The sequence below is a fragment of the Lacerta agilis genome, chromosome 5 (genome assembly GCF_009819535.1).
Source record: "Lacerta agilis isolate rLacAgi1 chromosome 5, rLacAgi1.pri, whole genome shotgun sequence".
NCBI lineage: Eukaryota > Metazoa > Chordata > Lepidosauria > Squamata > Lacertidae > Lacerta > Lacerta agilis.
Window position 1 is genome coordinate 90,067,947 of NC_046316.1, and position 15,623 is coordinate 90,083,569.

At 42.2% G+C, this 15,623-nt stretch overlaps 1 protein-coding gene across 1 annotated transcript; it reads right to left on the bottom strand.

Annotated features, from left to right (window-relative positions):
• Window positions 1-263: 263 nt before the first annotated feature.
• LOC117046394 (cytochrome P450 2J2-like) lies at window positions 264-14,046 on the bottom strand. Its single transcript, XM_033148195.1, has 7 exons — window positions 14,015-14,046; window positions 9,809-9,958; window positions 9,448-9,608; window positions 4,770-4,947; window positions 2,398-2,544; window positions 921-1,108; window positions 264-473 (listed from the first exon to the last, which is right to left on the bottom strand). The coding sequence occupies exons 2-7, from the start codon at window positions 9,897-9,899 to the stop codon at window positions 264-266; spliced, it is 975 nt and encodes a 324-aa protein (XP_033004086.1). The 5' UTR covers window positions 9,900-9,958; window positions 14,015-14,046.
• Between the last annotated feature and the right edge of the window lie 1,577 nt (window positions 14,047-15,623).

The window sequence follows — 15,623 nt, forward strand, 5'->3', positions numbered from 1 at the left end:
TACTTTTCTGCTAATAACTTTTCTTAAGAGCAATATAGATAGGGTCTAAAATTCAGTGGAGGCTTAGCCCTACACCTGTATGTAAGGGGGGAGGACTTTGTGTTAAGGCACCAACAAGTTGGCGTGCTGAAGTGCAGCAGTGAGTCAGATAAGCCCAGGCCACCAACCCAGAGATCCCCTTAACTTGCCACTGCCTTGCCCCACTCCAGCCAGAAAGACGCTGCTTCTGCTCTGGCCCACTCCCTCATGTGCTGATGATGATGTCATTTCCTGAAAGCAAAACAATAAGCACATCTACAGATCACAATATAGCTTGGTCTTCTGCATTTACCTGCACCAAATGGCAGATATTCTGCTCTGTTCACAAATTGTCCATCCTTGTCCAAGAAATGATTTGGGTTGAACTCTGCAGGTGTCTCCCATCGTGTCGGATCAAGAAGAACAGAGCGCAGATTAGGGAAAATAATAGTCCCCTGCAAATAAGAAACAATTGAATTGGAATGCATTCAGATCAATACATTTCTGGATTTTCCCGAACTGTCCCAGGACTAATCGTTGCAGAGGCCAAACTGAATTAAAACATTTTGTTGGGGGGGTTGTGGCTTTTTATTCATCAACTTAAAAAACTTTCTGTACAGGCAGGTACTCAGGAAGGCCTTCCCCCCACCTCTTTTAAAATGAAAGCTCACAGCCAGGCTGAGACCTCTGGCCACTACATGCTCCTCCCCTGCCCCAAATGCCCTGTGGAATGGCACTTGCCAATGGTGAAACATGTCTGCAAGTGGAGTTCCTGCTCTTGCCCTTCAGATTTTTGACTAGACAGGAAGTTCCTGTATGGCTGGCTGCATCTCTCAATATGCAACCTTCTGCTGCTCTTTGCTCTTGGGCTACAGGAGTGCAGCTGTATCATACTTTTATACCTTGGGAATGAGAAAACCACACAGCTTCACATCCTTTGTACATTGCCTAGGGATCCCAAAAAGAACAATAGATCTAAAGCGCTGTATTTCATGAATCACAGCATTGGTGTAGGGTAATTCCTTCTTATCCTGATAGCAGATTGAGTGAGAAGAACCTAAAGCATCTTCTATCTCCTTGTGGACTTTATCTGAAGAAAATGATGGAAAAAGAAGGTTTATTTTGAATACTGCATTTTATTTCAGATGGACATTTATTTCCCTTGAACACATTCAATAAATCTTTGTGAATGAGTCCCAGTTTCTTACATTTATAGGTCACCTTTTTCTCCAAGGAGCTTGTCAGGGTATATGCTTCTTCCCCAATCTAGATCTGGTGCAACGGGACACTGGGACGATTGCCAGAGCACATGGAAATGCCAGTTACCTTCCCACCACAGCGATACCTATTTATCTACTTGCACGGGCGTGCTTTCAAACTGCTTCATTGGCAGAAGTTAGGACACAGCAGTGGCAGATCAACCCATTGTGGGGATTCGAACTGCCAACCTTGTAATCAGCAAGCCCAAGAAGCTCAGTTGTTTAGACCACAGCGCCACCCATGTCTCTCATCTAGTGGAGCACAGAGAGGGAGGAATGAGGCTCAATCACTTATTTCACATCAGGAACATTCTTGTACATTTGTTGAATCAAGAAACTGCTAGTAGATTGGAAAAGCTAAGCAGGTTGTGGTATGGTTTCAAACTGGATGGGGAAGCATGTTTTGAGATTCCTGCATTGCCGGGGGTTGTATTAGAAGACCCTTGGTGTTCCTTCCAACCCTACAATTGTAGGCTTCCATGATTACAAATGGCGGATCATTGCCATTAAACTCATGTCCAACTATAAACGTCTTAGAGACATTTTGTTACATGACTATTCTGCTCATTCAATTAATTTAGGGCAAGGTTCATGGTTTCCCCCAGTCCCTGCTTATCATGCTCGCAACACCCCTAAGAGGTGCCTTAGACTGCAGGTGAGTGACTGACTCATCACCACTGCGTTGCCATTGCTACACTAAACCATTTCTTCAGAAAACCTTTCATTGGCTCACTTTAGTTTCACAATGGAGTCCCATCCACTGCCCCAAACCACTCCAATCCCAATTCCACCACACATTCAGACCCACATCTCTTCCTGTCCTTTTAATCATAGATTGGAAACATCCTATGGGGAGAGGGCATTCTAGGCATTTTCCATTTTTGCTTCTATTGATCTTGATTTTAGGTTCCAGAAAATATGTAGGACAATATTGGTGGGAAAAACTGATCTTTCCAGACATGTAAGTCAAAAACATTTAGCTTATTTCAATAAGGTTTGCCTTCAACATCATAAATTCACTTTTAACTCTTTCTGAAATGAAACCTTTAAAGAATTATGCTCCACCCTAGTGATCAAGGGAAGCCCTGGATCCCATTGCACAGGTCTTTCTTCAAGATACCTTGGACGTCTGGATAACTTGCCAGGAGGAGAAGTGCCCATTTCAGAGAACATGTGATTGTGTCTGATCCTGCTACAAATAGGTCAGAAATACAATGAGCCATATTTTCTTCATCATAGGTGGACTCTGGGTCATTCTTGCTCTGGTGTTGAAAATGGGGAAAGTTAATAATAATAATAATAATAATAATAATAATAATAATAATAATAATACATTTATTGTCAATGTACAACCTGTGTACAATGAAATTAACCGAGCTTCCCTCCCCCCACAAACACTCAATCTCATTGCACTCTTTGTTTTTGTCGCACAACACACCAACCCCAAAAGTCAGTTGCATTATATTATTTTCCATTCAGTAGCCTAACAGCCCACGGATAGAAACTGTTTTTTAGCCTGTTGGTATGACTGATTATACTTCTATATCTCCTGCCTGAGGGTAGAAGATTAAAGAGGTGCTGGCCAGGGTGTGAATTACCCCTGATAATTTTTCTCCCTCTCCTAAGGCAACAATCCCTTGCAATGTCATCTAGTGGGCTCAGGGGATACTCATTGATATCATTTGCTGTGTTCACCACCCTCTTTAGAGAATTTCTGTCCGTGGCTGTCAAGCCAACGTACCACACTGGTACAATATGAGAGGACACTTTCTATTGTGGACCGGTAGAAGGAGGTCGTCAGTTGTTGTTTAACATTGTTCTTTCACAAGACCCTGAGTGAAATGTCATTTACCCACATTACAACCTGTTCTTCAGCACTTACTTTATCTTCTTTCCCCCACTTATTACCATTCCACCCACATATGCTTCATGAGGGGTGGGGTGTCCTCTTACACTGCCTGAGGTGAAGTGGGAAGGTGCTGCCACCACTGCCCTACTGTTGCTGCCGCCTGCCTTACCTGGGTTGCACAGCAGTGCCCACAAAGTGGCAACAACAACAGGGGGCTTGGTGAGATCTTGGAAGATTTTGGTGAAATCTTGCCAGAAGTTGCCCCCTTTGCTTCTCCACTAGCAGCTGACTAGGTAGCACACCCCCAGAGATACATCCTGTTGGCATTCCACTGCCCAAGGCAGCTGCCACAGTGCCCTCATGGGTGGGCCGGCCCTGTGCTTCATAGCTGGTTATGATTAGAAACCCACACACATTCTCCTGTATTTACAGTGGTAGTTGCTGGTGCTAGATTTCAGAATCTGTGGGTTGGCATAATAACCCAATACTGTCATTAAGAGGGGGATCCAACGGAAACTCTGGCAGCAGATATTCCAAATGTGTGCTACCATATTTCACTGTCAACACCACATAATAGTCGAGCTCCTTTTTTCAAGCCTTAAAATCAGTCCCAAAGCATTCACCACATAATAGTCACAGAGCATTCTCAGTGTGCATGAATTTGCCTTGCCCTGATTTGGACCACCTTTACCTGTTCACGATTATTCCATGCATCCTAATCACACCAAAAACAGTAACCAGTAATGAGCAATATAAACATAAGTATGCTCGGTAATAAAAGCTGTCTCCTTGCATAATGGTCTTATCTCGGTTTTTCACCACATACCCGTCACACACCCCTTTTTGGAAAAGAATAATTGGCATAAAAATGTGACAATTATGGTGAAATATGGTACTTACCACTAAACATATTTAACCATTCGTTTGTCATCATGATAAGCATTGTTCAAAGAGGGAAGGATGAAAATGTTTTTTATCCTTTCTAGAATATGTATATAGATGAGGCAGGGATTTGAAGTCATAGTTTAGTTTAAGAGTATTTTGTTTGGGATTTTCTGTTTTCTCAGTGCACATTTGAATGTGAGATGAACATCAATCCAAAATAATTTATGTACAGAAGGAATTCTCCAAAGCAAGACCGCTTAACACACTTAAGTTTCCACTCCTTTCCACTCACATTTCTTAATCATTTCTATAGACACTTATGGATGGATGTCAACCCACTTTAGCAACTTAAATGGCTATGAGAAATATTTGGAGGGAACTCAATGCCATATTCAACTGAGACTAAAAAAAAAAGGGGGGGGGATACTGGTTTCCAAGCAAGAAATAAGTATTCGCTTATAACAGTAAATATAATGATTCCTTGGATGAGTGGTCTACAATTTCAAAGCAGATACTCATTCGCATTTGGACTTATGAAAATACCTATCCTTTTCTACCTATTTCAGTAGATGCCTATGGAAGGATGTCAACCCACTTCAGCAATTAAAATGACTATGAGGGAATGGGGGGGACGGGACTCAATTGGATTTTCAGCTGAAATTTAGGGGGGGGGGGTATTGGTGCCCTGGCAAGAGATTAGTATTCACTCATAACAGGGATTCCTTGGATGAGCAGTATTCAGTTTTAAAGCATACTTACTTTCTCCATCTGAAGTAGATAGTAATCAATGAGATCCTGTGGCTCATGCAGAGACTGATTCTCTTTATGTTTCTCTGTCTCCTCCTTTGCAAATGAAACTAGCATCTCCAGGCAGGACAAGGCCTTCTTGTGGGGTCCTGGGAGATGTTTCATGAGCCATGGGAGCATTTCATAAACCTAAAGGAAAGATAGCAGATGGTTGTTGTTTAGTCATTTAGTCGTGTCTGACTCTTCGTAACCCCATGGACCAGAGCACACCAGGCACTCCTGTCTTCCACTGCCTCCCGCAGTTTGGTCAGACTCATGTTGGTAGCTTCAAGAACACTGTGTCCAACCATCTTGTCCTCTGTCGTCCCCTTCTCCTTGTGCCCTCAATCTTTCCCAACACCAGAGTTCCCGGCGTGCACAGCGGGAGGATGGCGGACTTTAACATCTTTGCTATCTATCACGAGTTAATTTGGCGGCTGCGATGGGAGTAAGCAGCCTCCCACCTCCCCGGGACGACGGGGAGGGCTGCCTTTGCCCGCGGTACTCCTTAACCCGCTTTGGGTCCTTCGGGACCGGTGGGGGAGTCTGGGCACATAGGGCTCGTTTTCAGATGCAGCTCCTGGAGCCGGCCCCGTTCGTGCACGCTCCCTTTAATTGGATATATAAATTTGTTTAAAGATTTTGGGCATGTCTCGGACAAAGGAGTGGGAAGAATGTTGCTAACTGCAGCCCTGAGTGATTAAGAATGAAGATTGGAAGAAGACGCGGACTTTACATTGGTATGTGAAGGAGGGAAAAGAAGGGGGGGTAAGCTCTGGAATCTCCGTTTGTTTTGCCTCAATATCTACTTAACACGGGCGAAACCTCCCCCTAGAAAATCCACTTTCACAGGCAAATGGCAAGTGGACTTTAAAGACAGAATGGAAATTAGAATGGAAATTACAAAAATAAACTGTGTGGAGGTGAAACTTGATCTGGACTTGACTCAACAGAAATGGAGGATCCTCGGCTGGCTGTGACGCAGCTAGAATTAACTGCCGAGTGCTGATGATAGCCTGTGGAGCTGTACACCACTTCAAAGGGAGAAGCCGGATTTGATGGACGATTGATAGTGGAATTTACGAGGGTCTGGCCCTCCCGGAAAGGAGTGGGGACGGCTCACAGGGGAAGAAATTGGTGTGTCGCAGTTTGATTTACAAGTTTGATTTATGAGAGACTTTCAAGATGGCGTCAGCCGAAATGCGATATTGGGAGAGGATGGCTTTTTCCACACAGAGACATTATTTACTATAAGAGTGTCTGCTTGCTGGCATTTATCAGAGGCTGTGAAAATATTGACTTTATGAAGCAACTGGAAAAGATCATAAGAAAGCGCTCCGGAGTCCGAGACATGGGGAATTCACAAGTTAAAAATTTGGCATAATTGGAATTGTTATAATTGGAATTGTATAATTAATTTGGCATTGTAATTTGTTTGGTAATTGGAAATATATGTTGGAAAATCAATAAATATGTTTAAAAAAAAAAAAAAATCTTTCCCAACACCAGGATCTTTTCCAGGGTGTCTTCTCTTCTCATGAGGTGGCCAAAGTATTGGAGCCTCAGCTTCAAGATCTGTCCTTCCAGTGAGCACTCAGGGCTGATTTCCTTCAGAATGGATAGGTTTGATTTTCTTGCAGTTTATGGGACTCTCAAGAGTCTCCTCCAGCACCATAATTCAAAAGCATCAATTATTCGGCGATCAGCCTTCTTTATATTGTCCAATATATGTTCATTTAATACAGCCCTGTACACTGTGGCAAGAAGCTTCTCCCATCTAAGCTGCTAGACACATAGGTTAAAGTCAGTCCAATAATCCACCACCGATCTTTTTCCTTGTTTCAAATTCAGTAACTTCTGGGTAATAACAACCTCATACATGGGATCCTTGAACACACTATCCGTCTAGATAGTGTCTAATCTAGATGCCTAGATCCGTCTAGGCATCTAGATTAGACAGGGCTCTGTTCTCGCTTATCATCAATGTCATGCTTCCCCCCTCTAAAAGTTTAATGAGAAAACCCACTCTCTCCCGATCGTCACGACTTCCCCTTCCCTAATCTTCATAAACCACAGAAACCCCATTCGGAGAGTCCAATAGTCCGAGATCTTTCTGGAAAACTTGGGAGGAGGTCCAACAAGAGACTTGGATATTCTCCTGTGTTGTTCTTCTGCTAGCTACTTGCTCTGTTCACTGAAAGCTCCTGCTAAATGTTCGGCTGTGATATAAGTTCCAAATTTCCTGACACAGTACCTGGAAGGAATCTGCTTCAGTGCCAGTCACCCCTGCCCTTCCAGCCATGCCGCCAGCTGCTCTCTTCTCTTCAGTCATCTCAATGCTTCTCCCAGCCATCTGATGCAAAGAGTGTAGATGCTTCAAGCTGTCGGGAACTGGCAGGCTGCAGGCTTAGATAATCAGCATGCAGTAGTTGTATTTACAAGAAGATTTACTGTATACAGTCATTAACCTCAGAGTCGCTCACACTAGAAACCGTCCATCAAAATGAAGTTGAAGCATCTGAGATCAAATTGTGTCTCCAACAGGAGAACTTTTTTAAAAAGATCAAAAATGGATGTAGAAATGTGGAGAACTTAACTTAAGTTTGGAAATAGGGTTTAGTTGGGTCATACAGAAAGGAGCTGCTTTCCTTAGCAATGGGGATAGTGCTTGAGTTGCAAGTCTCTTTCATTTTAAAAAAAATAAATCCGGCTTCCTGTTTCCGGCGGTGGGAAATGGCTGACTCACATATGATTGGACCTCAGCCGTGCCAATTATTCAGGGTCGATATGGGGGTAATTGGCCCTGGCAGACTCCCGAGGGTGGGGGAGGACTGTCTCAATGACCCGTGGATTGCCCAAGATTGCCAATTTGCAACAAAATGCAAGTGGCGGGGCACTGGGTCCCAGAGCACAACACTGCTGGCACTCTCCAAAGTCACTCCCATAGCTGGGAATATCTGTTTGAGAAAATAATTAGATTTGGACAATAAACAGACCTAGTCTGGACTGAAGAAGATTAAGGGGGGAAACCTGCAGAACTGCAACATCCCTGGTGTTTAAATTCGGACTTCAAAGATATTCTCATCATATTGTTTGGATTTACGGAGGTGATATAAATGAAGCTGTACTTGATGGATGAAAGGATTTATGATTTCTGAAATGATTGAGAATCGAATAACCAGGGACGGAGAATTTTAAAGTGTTAAGATCGGAATGTGGAAAATATGAGAATAACAGAAGAAAGCAGGAACAAAGATTGGAGATATACTTCAGAGGTCCAGACTGTGGGGAGGCCGGAAAAATTAATAATTAATAATTTGGACTGTAATTTGGCTTTTTATTTTAGTTTATTGTTTTTAATTGGATTGTGATTGGATTATATGTTAATTGGCTGTTTTTATTGGAAAATTAATAAAGATTGTCAGGGATTTGCCTTCTCCTTGTGAGGAGAGCCCGCGGGAAGGTCCTACTCATGAGGAGAGCCTGGGCGGGAGAGCAAGGAAGGTGATCCTGCTAGTAGGGAGGATCAGGGTAGGGAACCTCCTCGAGAGGAGGCCTTGCTCAGCTACAGTGAGCCCCAGCCACTGCTGTCATCTGGCTCCTCTCAAAACCCATTGCCAGAGCTCTCTCCCGTGGAAGAGGAGGAGGAGCCGAGGGTCAGGGATACTGGGCAGAGACCCAGCAATGCCAGCCAGAGGCGATCAGAGGGGGAGTTGCAGCTTCCGGCGCCAGAGCAGCATCGGGGGATCAGGGGACACAGAAGACATCACTTCAGGGTGCCGAGGCTTTGGTGCTAGGCGGGAAACAGGAGAGGGGCACTTCCGGATTCTGCAAGTGACTGAGCGGTCATGTTTTTAGCTAGCTCTGCACTGTAAATAGTTATGCACAATAAAGTAAGCTTTGGTGTAAGAGGACTCTGTCGTTACTAATGAGCAACACCGTGGTGTACCCTGACAAGATGATTTTTTTAAAAAAATCCAGCCAAGATGGTAGCTGCAGGGGCCTCACCATAGGCACCATTATAATTGCCACTGCTAAGTCGGTAGAGAGTAGACACATTTAGTTTTCCATAAAAGCAACAAAATTATGTAATTCCCTTTTTGAGAAGATTATTTTGTTCACTTCTGTTCCCTTTGGTGGGCTCTAGGCCATTGGTAGGAACCTAAGGCCCTTCTAAATCCGGGTCGTGGACGGTCTGGGAATCAGTGTGTATTTATATGAGTAGAATGTGTCCTTTTATTTAAAATGCATCTCTGGGTTATTTGTGGGGCTTAGGAATTCGTTCATTTCCCCCCCTTTCAAAATATAGTGCAGCCCCCCACAAGGTCTGAGGGACAGTGGACTGGTCCCCTGCTGAAAAAGTTTGCTGACCCCTGCTCTAGATGACCTGTTCTGAAGGTCATTGTTCCATTTTTATCCCATCTTTCCTCCAAAGAGTCTCCTATGGTAGAGAAAGTCTACATACTTTTTTAAAAAAAAATATCTCAGTGATAATCATGAGAAATTGATAAGGCTGTGGGATTAATTTAAACTGATCTCACTTCTCCAACCCTCTATCCTCTATCAGAATGGATTTCAGAATACTGATCTGTGGTATTAAGGCCCTTGGGAGACCTGTTTGGCTTTGTAGGAATGAAAATGACTACTCACAGCATGAATGAAGGTACATAAAAATTTTAGGCCAAAATCCATGGCTTCCATCAGCTTTTGGAACCTTTCATCTTCAAGAGCAAACCGGTGCCCAAAAGCCACAGCACATATCACGTTGGAGACTGAATTATTGATGTGCATGGAGGGGTCAAGCGGTTGTCCTGCAAAATAAAGTTATACTAATGTTAGTTCAGCTGCTCCTGTTCATACTGAGTGGGATTTCATGGTGACCAAGAGAAACTGCTGGGATCTCCATTAGGAACCAAGAAAAACATAGCACATGCCTTTCTAAAATGTACAGCGGTAGTACACAAATATATCTCCATATGCCAGAACAGCACCATCACCTAGAATCACATACCCTTTGAACGTGCAAAAACCTCCACGAGCTGCTGGGCCTCCTCTGCTACTTGGTGCTCCAAGCCTTTCTTCCCCAGCCCCAGCTTCCGCATAGTAACTACACCAAAGCGTCTCTGTTGCCTCCAGGTGTGACCATTTGATAATACAATACCTATGGAAAATCAATGAGAAATAATTACAGAAATCAATGTGAAAAGTTGCCATCCCAGAGCAAACAATGTTTACTGAATTTCATGCCTTTGCATGTAAGAGCTCCTTGGTCTCTCTAAAGCAAAAAATTACAAGATGATGCGGAATCTGTCTTAGTTTATTACATGGGTATTTCTATGAAACAGGCCAGCATTGCTTGCTTTACACCATGCCTATCAGAACCTCACTTTCTATTGCCTTTTATTATTCAGAAATTTCATCACTGATTCATGCAAAAGCTTTGGCTTTCCCAAATAGAGTGGAAATCTAGTGGTCCCAGAAGTTCTTGTACTTTACAGTACTGTATCAGCAAAAAGTGAGGTTTCTCGGCAGCGCTGCCATTTTGATTTTTGAAGAGAAAACGTATCTGATACAGTGGTAATTTATGTAACAAAGAGTGAAGTTGCAGATATCACATGACTTTTCTCATAACTTTAAACACCAGCAAACCCCCACACTGTTTTCAAGGATATAAATTTACTTTTGTGTGATGTCGACAAGTTTAGATCTTTCCACGGAAGATCTTCACGACCAAATTTCACTTCTCATTTGGTAGATGAATGGATGGCAGGTGTTGTAGAAGGGTAATGGACTTATCTTGGTTCTGGCCACCCTGACCTGGCAGATCAGTTTCTCAGCCAGAACAACAGACCACACCTGAGCATATCACGAGTCTATTGATAGCCCTGCTGTACAGTGTCAACATTTAGCTTCTTCTAAGCAAGCATTTATCAGCAAAAAGTTCATCATTTCCCAATGAAATAAATGTTGCTTTGATTCACCTATTATCCCTAGCAAAGCTAACAGGGGGGTTGGGTTTATCTTTATCAACAGTGGTAATTTCTGCAACAAAGTGTGAACTTGCAGGTATCACCTGAGTTTTCTCATAATGTTAAATACTAGCAGTAAAGTCAAATCACAAACCCAGTTCAGTTAAGGGACTTCCATGAAGAAAGATGGCTGACTAAATGTTTACTGTCAACACCCCATCGACAGAGATGATTATGTGGTTATTAACTATAGCCAAGATATAAATCTTGGTTTTCACATTCTCTTTTTGAAAATAGGGAGGTCAAAGGGATTAACCTCTGATGCTCTGAAGAAAGCTGCTTGACATGGTGGAGTTGGAGACCAATAAGTCTTTTGGATGGAGTGAGTAACTGAGAGCAAGGAACCTCCACCATGCCCAAAAACCACATAATAACCCTGAAGGTTAGTTCTCAGAGCATTAGGTCAGCTAAACCTCCCTTCTTTTAATTACTTTTGAGATTGTGATTTTACAACTTAGCTGATCTGTCTACTTGGAAATTATTAACCGGCTGAAAACAAAACAAAACAAATATCATGTTTTTATTGTTCACAACTAAGAAATATTCTAAACTGATAAATGTTCTGATTCTTAAGAATTATCATTTTATATTACTTTTAACTCTTTGTCCCTTTGGTGTAAATGCCAATTGTAAATTGAAACGAAACTACTAAACTCTCTGATTGTGAGAAAGAATATACTCCTCTAATAAGGAGACAGATGCAAATTTTCAAGGCAGACTGCTAAGGTGGAAAGTGAGTTGTTAATAAGGCCATTATGGCAAAAGGGGGGACGCAGGTGGTGCTTTGGTCTAAGCCACTGAGCCTAGGGCTTGCCGAACAGAAGGTCAGCGGTTTGAATCCCCGTGACCAGGTGAGCTCCCGTTGCTCGGTTCCAGCTCCTGCCCACCTAGCAGTTCGAAAGCACGTCAAAGTGCAAGTAGATAAATAGGTACCGCTCCGGCAGGAAGGTAAACGGCATTTTCGTGCACTGCTCTGGTTCGCCAGTGCTGGCCACATGACCCAGAAGCTGTATGCCGGTCAGTCGGCCAATAAAGCAAGATGAGCTCCGCAATCCCAGAGTCATCTGTGACTGGACCTAACGGTCAGGGGTACCTTTATCTTTACCTTTATGGGGAAAATACAGTGGTGCCTTGCAAGACGACGAAACATCCAAATTCGAGATGCAGCTAATTCAATCCAAAGGAAAATATATCTCTAAAATGTATGATCTGATATTAGAGTGGGAGACCAAAGAAGAACTGGTAAAAAGTGCCATGATAAAGTGGGCCCAAGATATTGGGCACAATATTTTCATGACACAATGAGAGAAGCTGTGGAAAGAAGACATGAGATTCACAGCTTGTATCAATTTAAGGGAAAATGTCATGAAAATGACATATAGGTGGCACTATAGCCCAATTAAACTATCTAAAATGTTTAAAAACCAGTCACCCTTGTGTTGGAAATGCAAAAGTGGTTTGGGAACGTACTTCCACATGTGGTGGGAATGTGACATAGTCAAGGAATACTGGGGAAAGGTTCATAATGAATTAAAAAAACTTTTGAAAATCTCTATTAAGAAGAAGCCAGAAACCTTCCTCCTGGGAATACTACCTCCAGAAATTAAATCAGAGAAAAGAATGTTAACAATGTATGCCCTTACAGCGGCCAGAATTCTCTTAGCAAGAAATTGGAAGAACGAGAATAACCCCACAATATATGATTGGCAAGCTTTAATGACAGAATATATGCAGTTAGTGGTGATGACGGGAAGAATGAGAGGTCAATTCAATCAAAAGACACAAAAGGAATGGGAAGGTTTTATTGACTACTTAAACCAGTACAATAACATCAAAATTTCCTGGCAATAGGAAGGTGAAATCTATATACGTATTGAATATCAACATATTATTAGAAAGTAATAGAAGACCAAATTGGATGTAACAAGACCTGTGTGAGAAAAAGGGTTAAGATAAAGAAACAAAGAGTGTAAACGGAAGTCAAGCGTATGTAATTGTATTGTAATAATGTTGTAAGTTGTAACCTTAATCTAGACTTTCTACCTTTTTTTTCCTTTTTCTTTTTTCCTTTTCCTAATCTTTCCTTCCCCTTCCCCCTTTTTCTATTTTCTTTCTATCCTTTTTCCGTTTGTCCTCTGAACCCCCTTTTAGGATTAGTCCTTCTTTTTAAATACCGTCAAATTATGTGCGGGTTGTATCTTTTTCTTTATGTGTGCTTTGAAATTATTGTGTATTCTGTTTTTGTTGTTTAATAAAAAAATAAAAAAACATTTCCGAGCACAATTCAAAGTGTTGGTGCTGACCTTTAAAGCCCTAAATGGCCTCGGTCCAATATACCTGAAGGAGTGTCTACACCCTCATCATTCTGGCACACTGAGGTCCAGTGCCGAGGGCCTTCTGGTGGTTCCCTCACCTCGAGAAACCAAGTTACAGGGAGCCAGGCAGAGGGCCTTCTCGGTAGTGGCTCCCGCCCTGTGGAACGCCCTCCCACCAAATGTCAAAGAGAAAAACAACTACCAGAAGAAGACACCTGAAGGCAGCCCTATTTAGGGAAGCTTTTAATGTATAATAGACTATTGTATTTTAATATTCTGGTGGAAGCCGCCCAGAGTGGCTGGGGAAACCCAGCCAGATGGGTGGGGTATAAATTATTATTATTATTATTATTATTATTATTATTATTATTATTATTCAAGGCGCCACTGACATTTGAGAGCTTGAAGTTCTTCCATCACTGTTCTTTTGAACTATATCTGCATAGCAGCTGCTACAGCTACCTGTTCATGGCCTAATATGAACTAATTCAGATCAACAAATTCACTTCATTAATTCAAAAATCTCTGACTTCTTTATTTGATCTTATTTATTTATATATTAAGTTTTTAGTTATTTTTTTCTTGCCCTTATTACACCTGCAAGTAGTTTGTAAAAATTCTGGGTGTCCTGAACATGAATTAAAATTCTTTTGCAATTGAACCTTGGATGATTTAAATCGAATTCAGTTTTATTTTAAATTCAGTCATTTATAAATGTAGAGGTTTCATCACCCTTAATTGTGTATTGAATTGTGACCATTGCATTTACTATCTTAACCCTGGCTATTGTTTAAGCTTGAATATCTTAATGGTTGGGGGAAATAGATAAAACAATTGCACACATTAGACTGAGTTATAATAAGAAATAAGTACCTTAATGAGAGTATATGGACGAAACTTAAACCCAGTCCGCCATATACCTCCCAGGAGAGGAAGCTGGAGAGGTCCTGGAGGGCAATGCCTGTGTGACCAGAGCAGTTTCAGGAAGTGCAGAATCAGAAGAACCACCAGCAGAGCAATAATTTTTTTTCCATATCTCCATCTTTCCCCTGTCTTCTATTTCTCCTTGATTCTTTCTACAATGCCTGGTTACATCCAACTCTCTCTAAGCCCTCTTTGCTTTCCTCAGAGACAACAGCACCTTTCTCTCTCTCTTTATATACTCTATTATATACTCTATTATTAAAAAGAATTAAGCAACAAGTGTTGTGACATCCTGTCCAATTAGCCCTGTGATGAGTCCATCACTTTAAGCATTTTTTATGGGTCATTCAAATGAGAGGAAGTGTGTTTATTATGAATTAGAATTAGAATTATGCTAGTATGAGACTGATTTTGTGCCACAAATGTGTATTCTAAGTTCATGAAATAAACATGTATGCGGGAACAGTCTTGCCAGATTAACACCACAATCCTCACTAGTGCAGATGCCCATGGGAAGCTCTCAGGCAGGACTATAGACCTCACCCACTATTGCTCCCCAATATTGGGTGCTGAAAAGCATCAAGTGTCTGATCCTGGAAGTCCAGGGTTGTCCATGGGTGCGATGGGAAGCCTGAGCCCTTTGGCCCCTCCCCCCTCTTGCTGCCTCCTTGGTCTCTTTTCTCCCTTGAAGAGTGCATAGAGCTGAAGGAGGAATTTGGAAGGGTGATAGTCTTTCCTACTTCCTCTTTCTGCTCAATATGTACTGGATCCAACTTTTACCCAGACCCTTAGGAAAAGCAAAGTGTGTATGTGTACATTCTCTCCCTCTCCCTCTCCCTCTCTTCATCTGGGAGAGTGAGGACTCACCCAAATGCATGGTGCCTGCTTGGAAGTGGAAGAGTAACACCCCTGAATAATTTCACTCCTCATAAAAATTAGTTCTCCTTTTATTCCTGATTTACACCAAGATTCTGAATCTTCTTTATTTGTCAAGGCTTCTATCTCAAAACAGGGAAGTCAATGTTTGTTAATATTAAAATAGTTTAGAGAAATGATTGGTAAGAAGCGTAGGTACCAACTTCTATTCAACCTCCCCCCCCCCAATAAAATATTTTGGGGGACCTTCCCCACCCATGTTCACCATACACCTTTAGGCACCAGGCAGAAACCTTTGCCTGACTTGATCTACATCAAGGGTTTGTTTGTTTTTTAATTGGGTTGTTGGTTTTGTTTTGATATATTTGGGAAAGAATTTCATACTGAATGTTCATGAAATAAAAATGAATATGAGAAAAAGCCCCGCTGAATCACACCAAAATCCTTTCTAGTGCAAATGTCCATGGAGAGCCCTCAGCAGGACATGAAGGCAATAGCCCTCATCCACTTTTGCTCCCCATATTGGGTGCTGAAAAGCATGCAGCGTCTGATGCTGAAAGTCCAGCGTTGTCCATGGGTGCAATGAAAAGCCTGAGCCCTTCCACCCCCTCCCTGCTCTTGCAGCCTCCTTGGTCGTGAGGTGGTTAACTCTGTTCTCCCTTGAAAAGTACATAGAACTGAA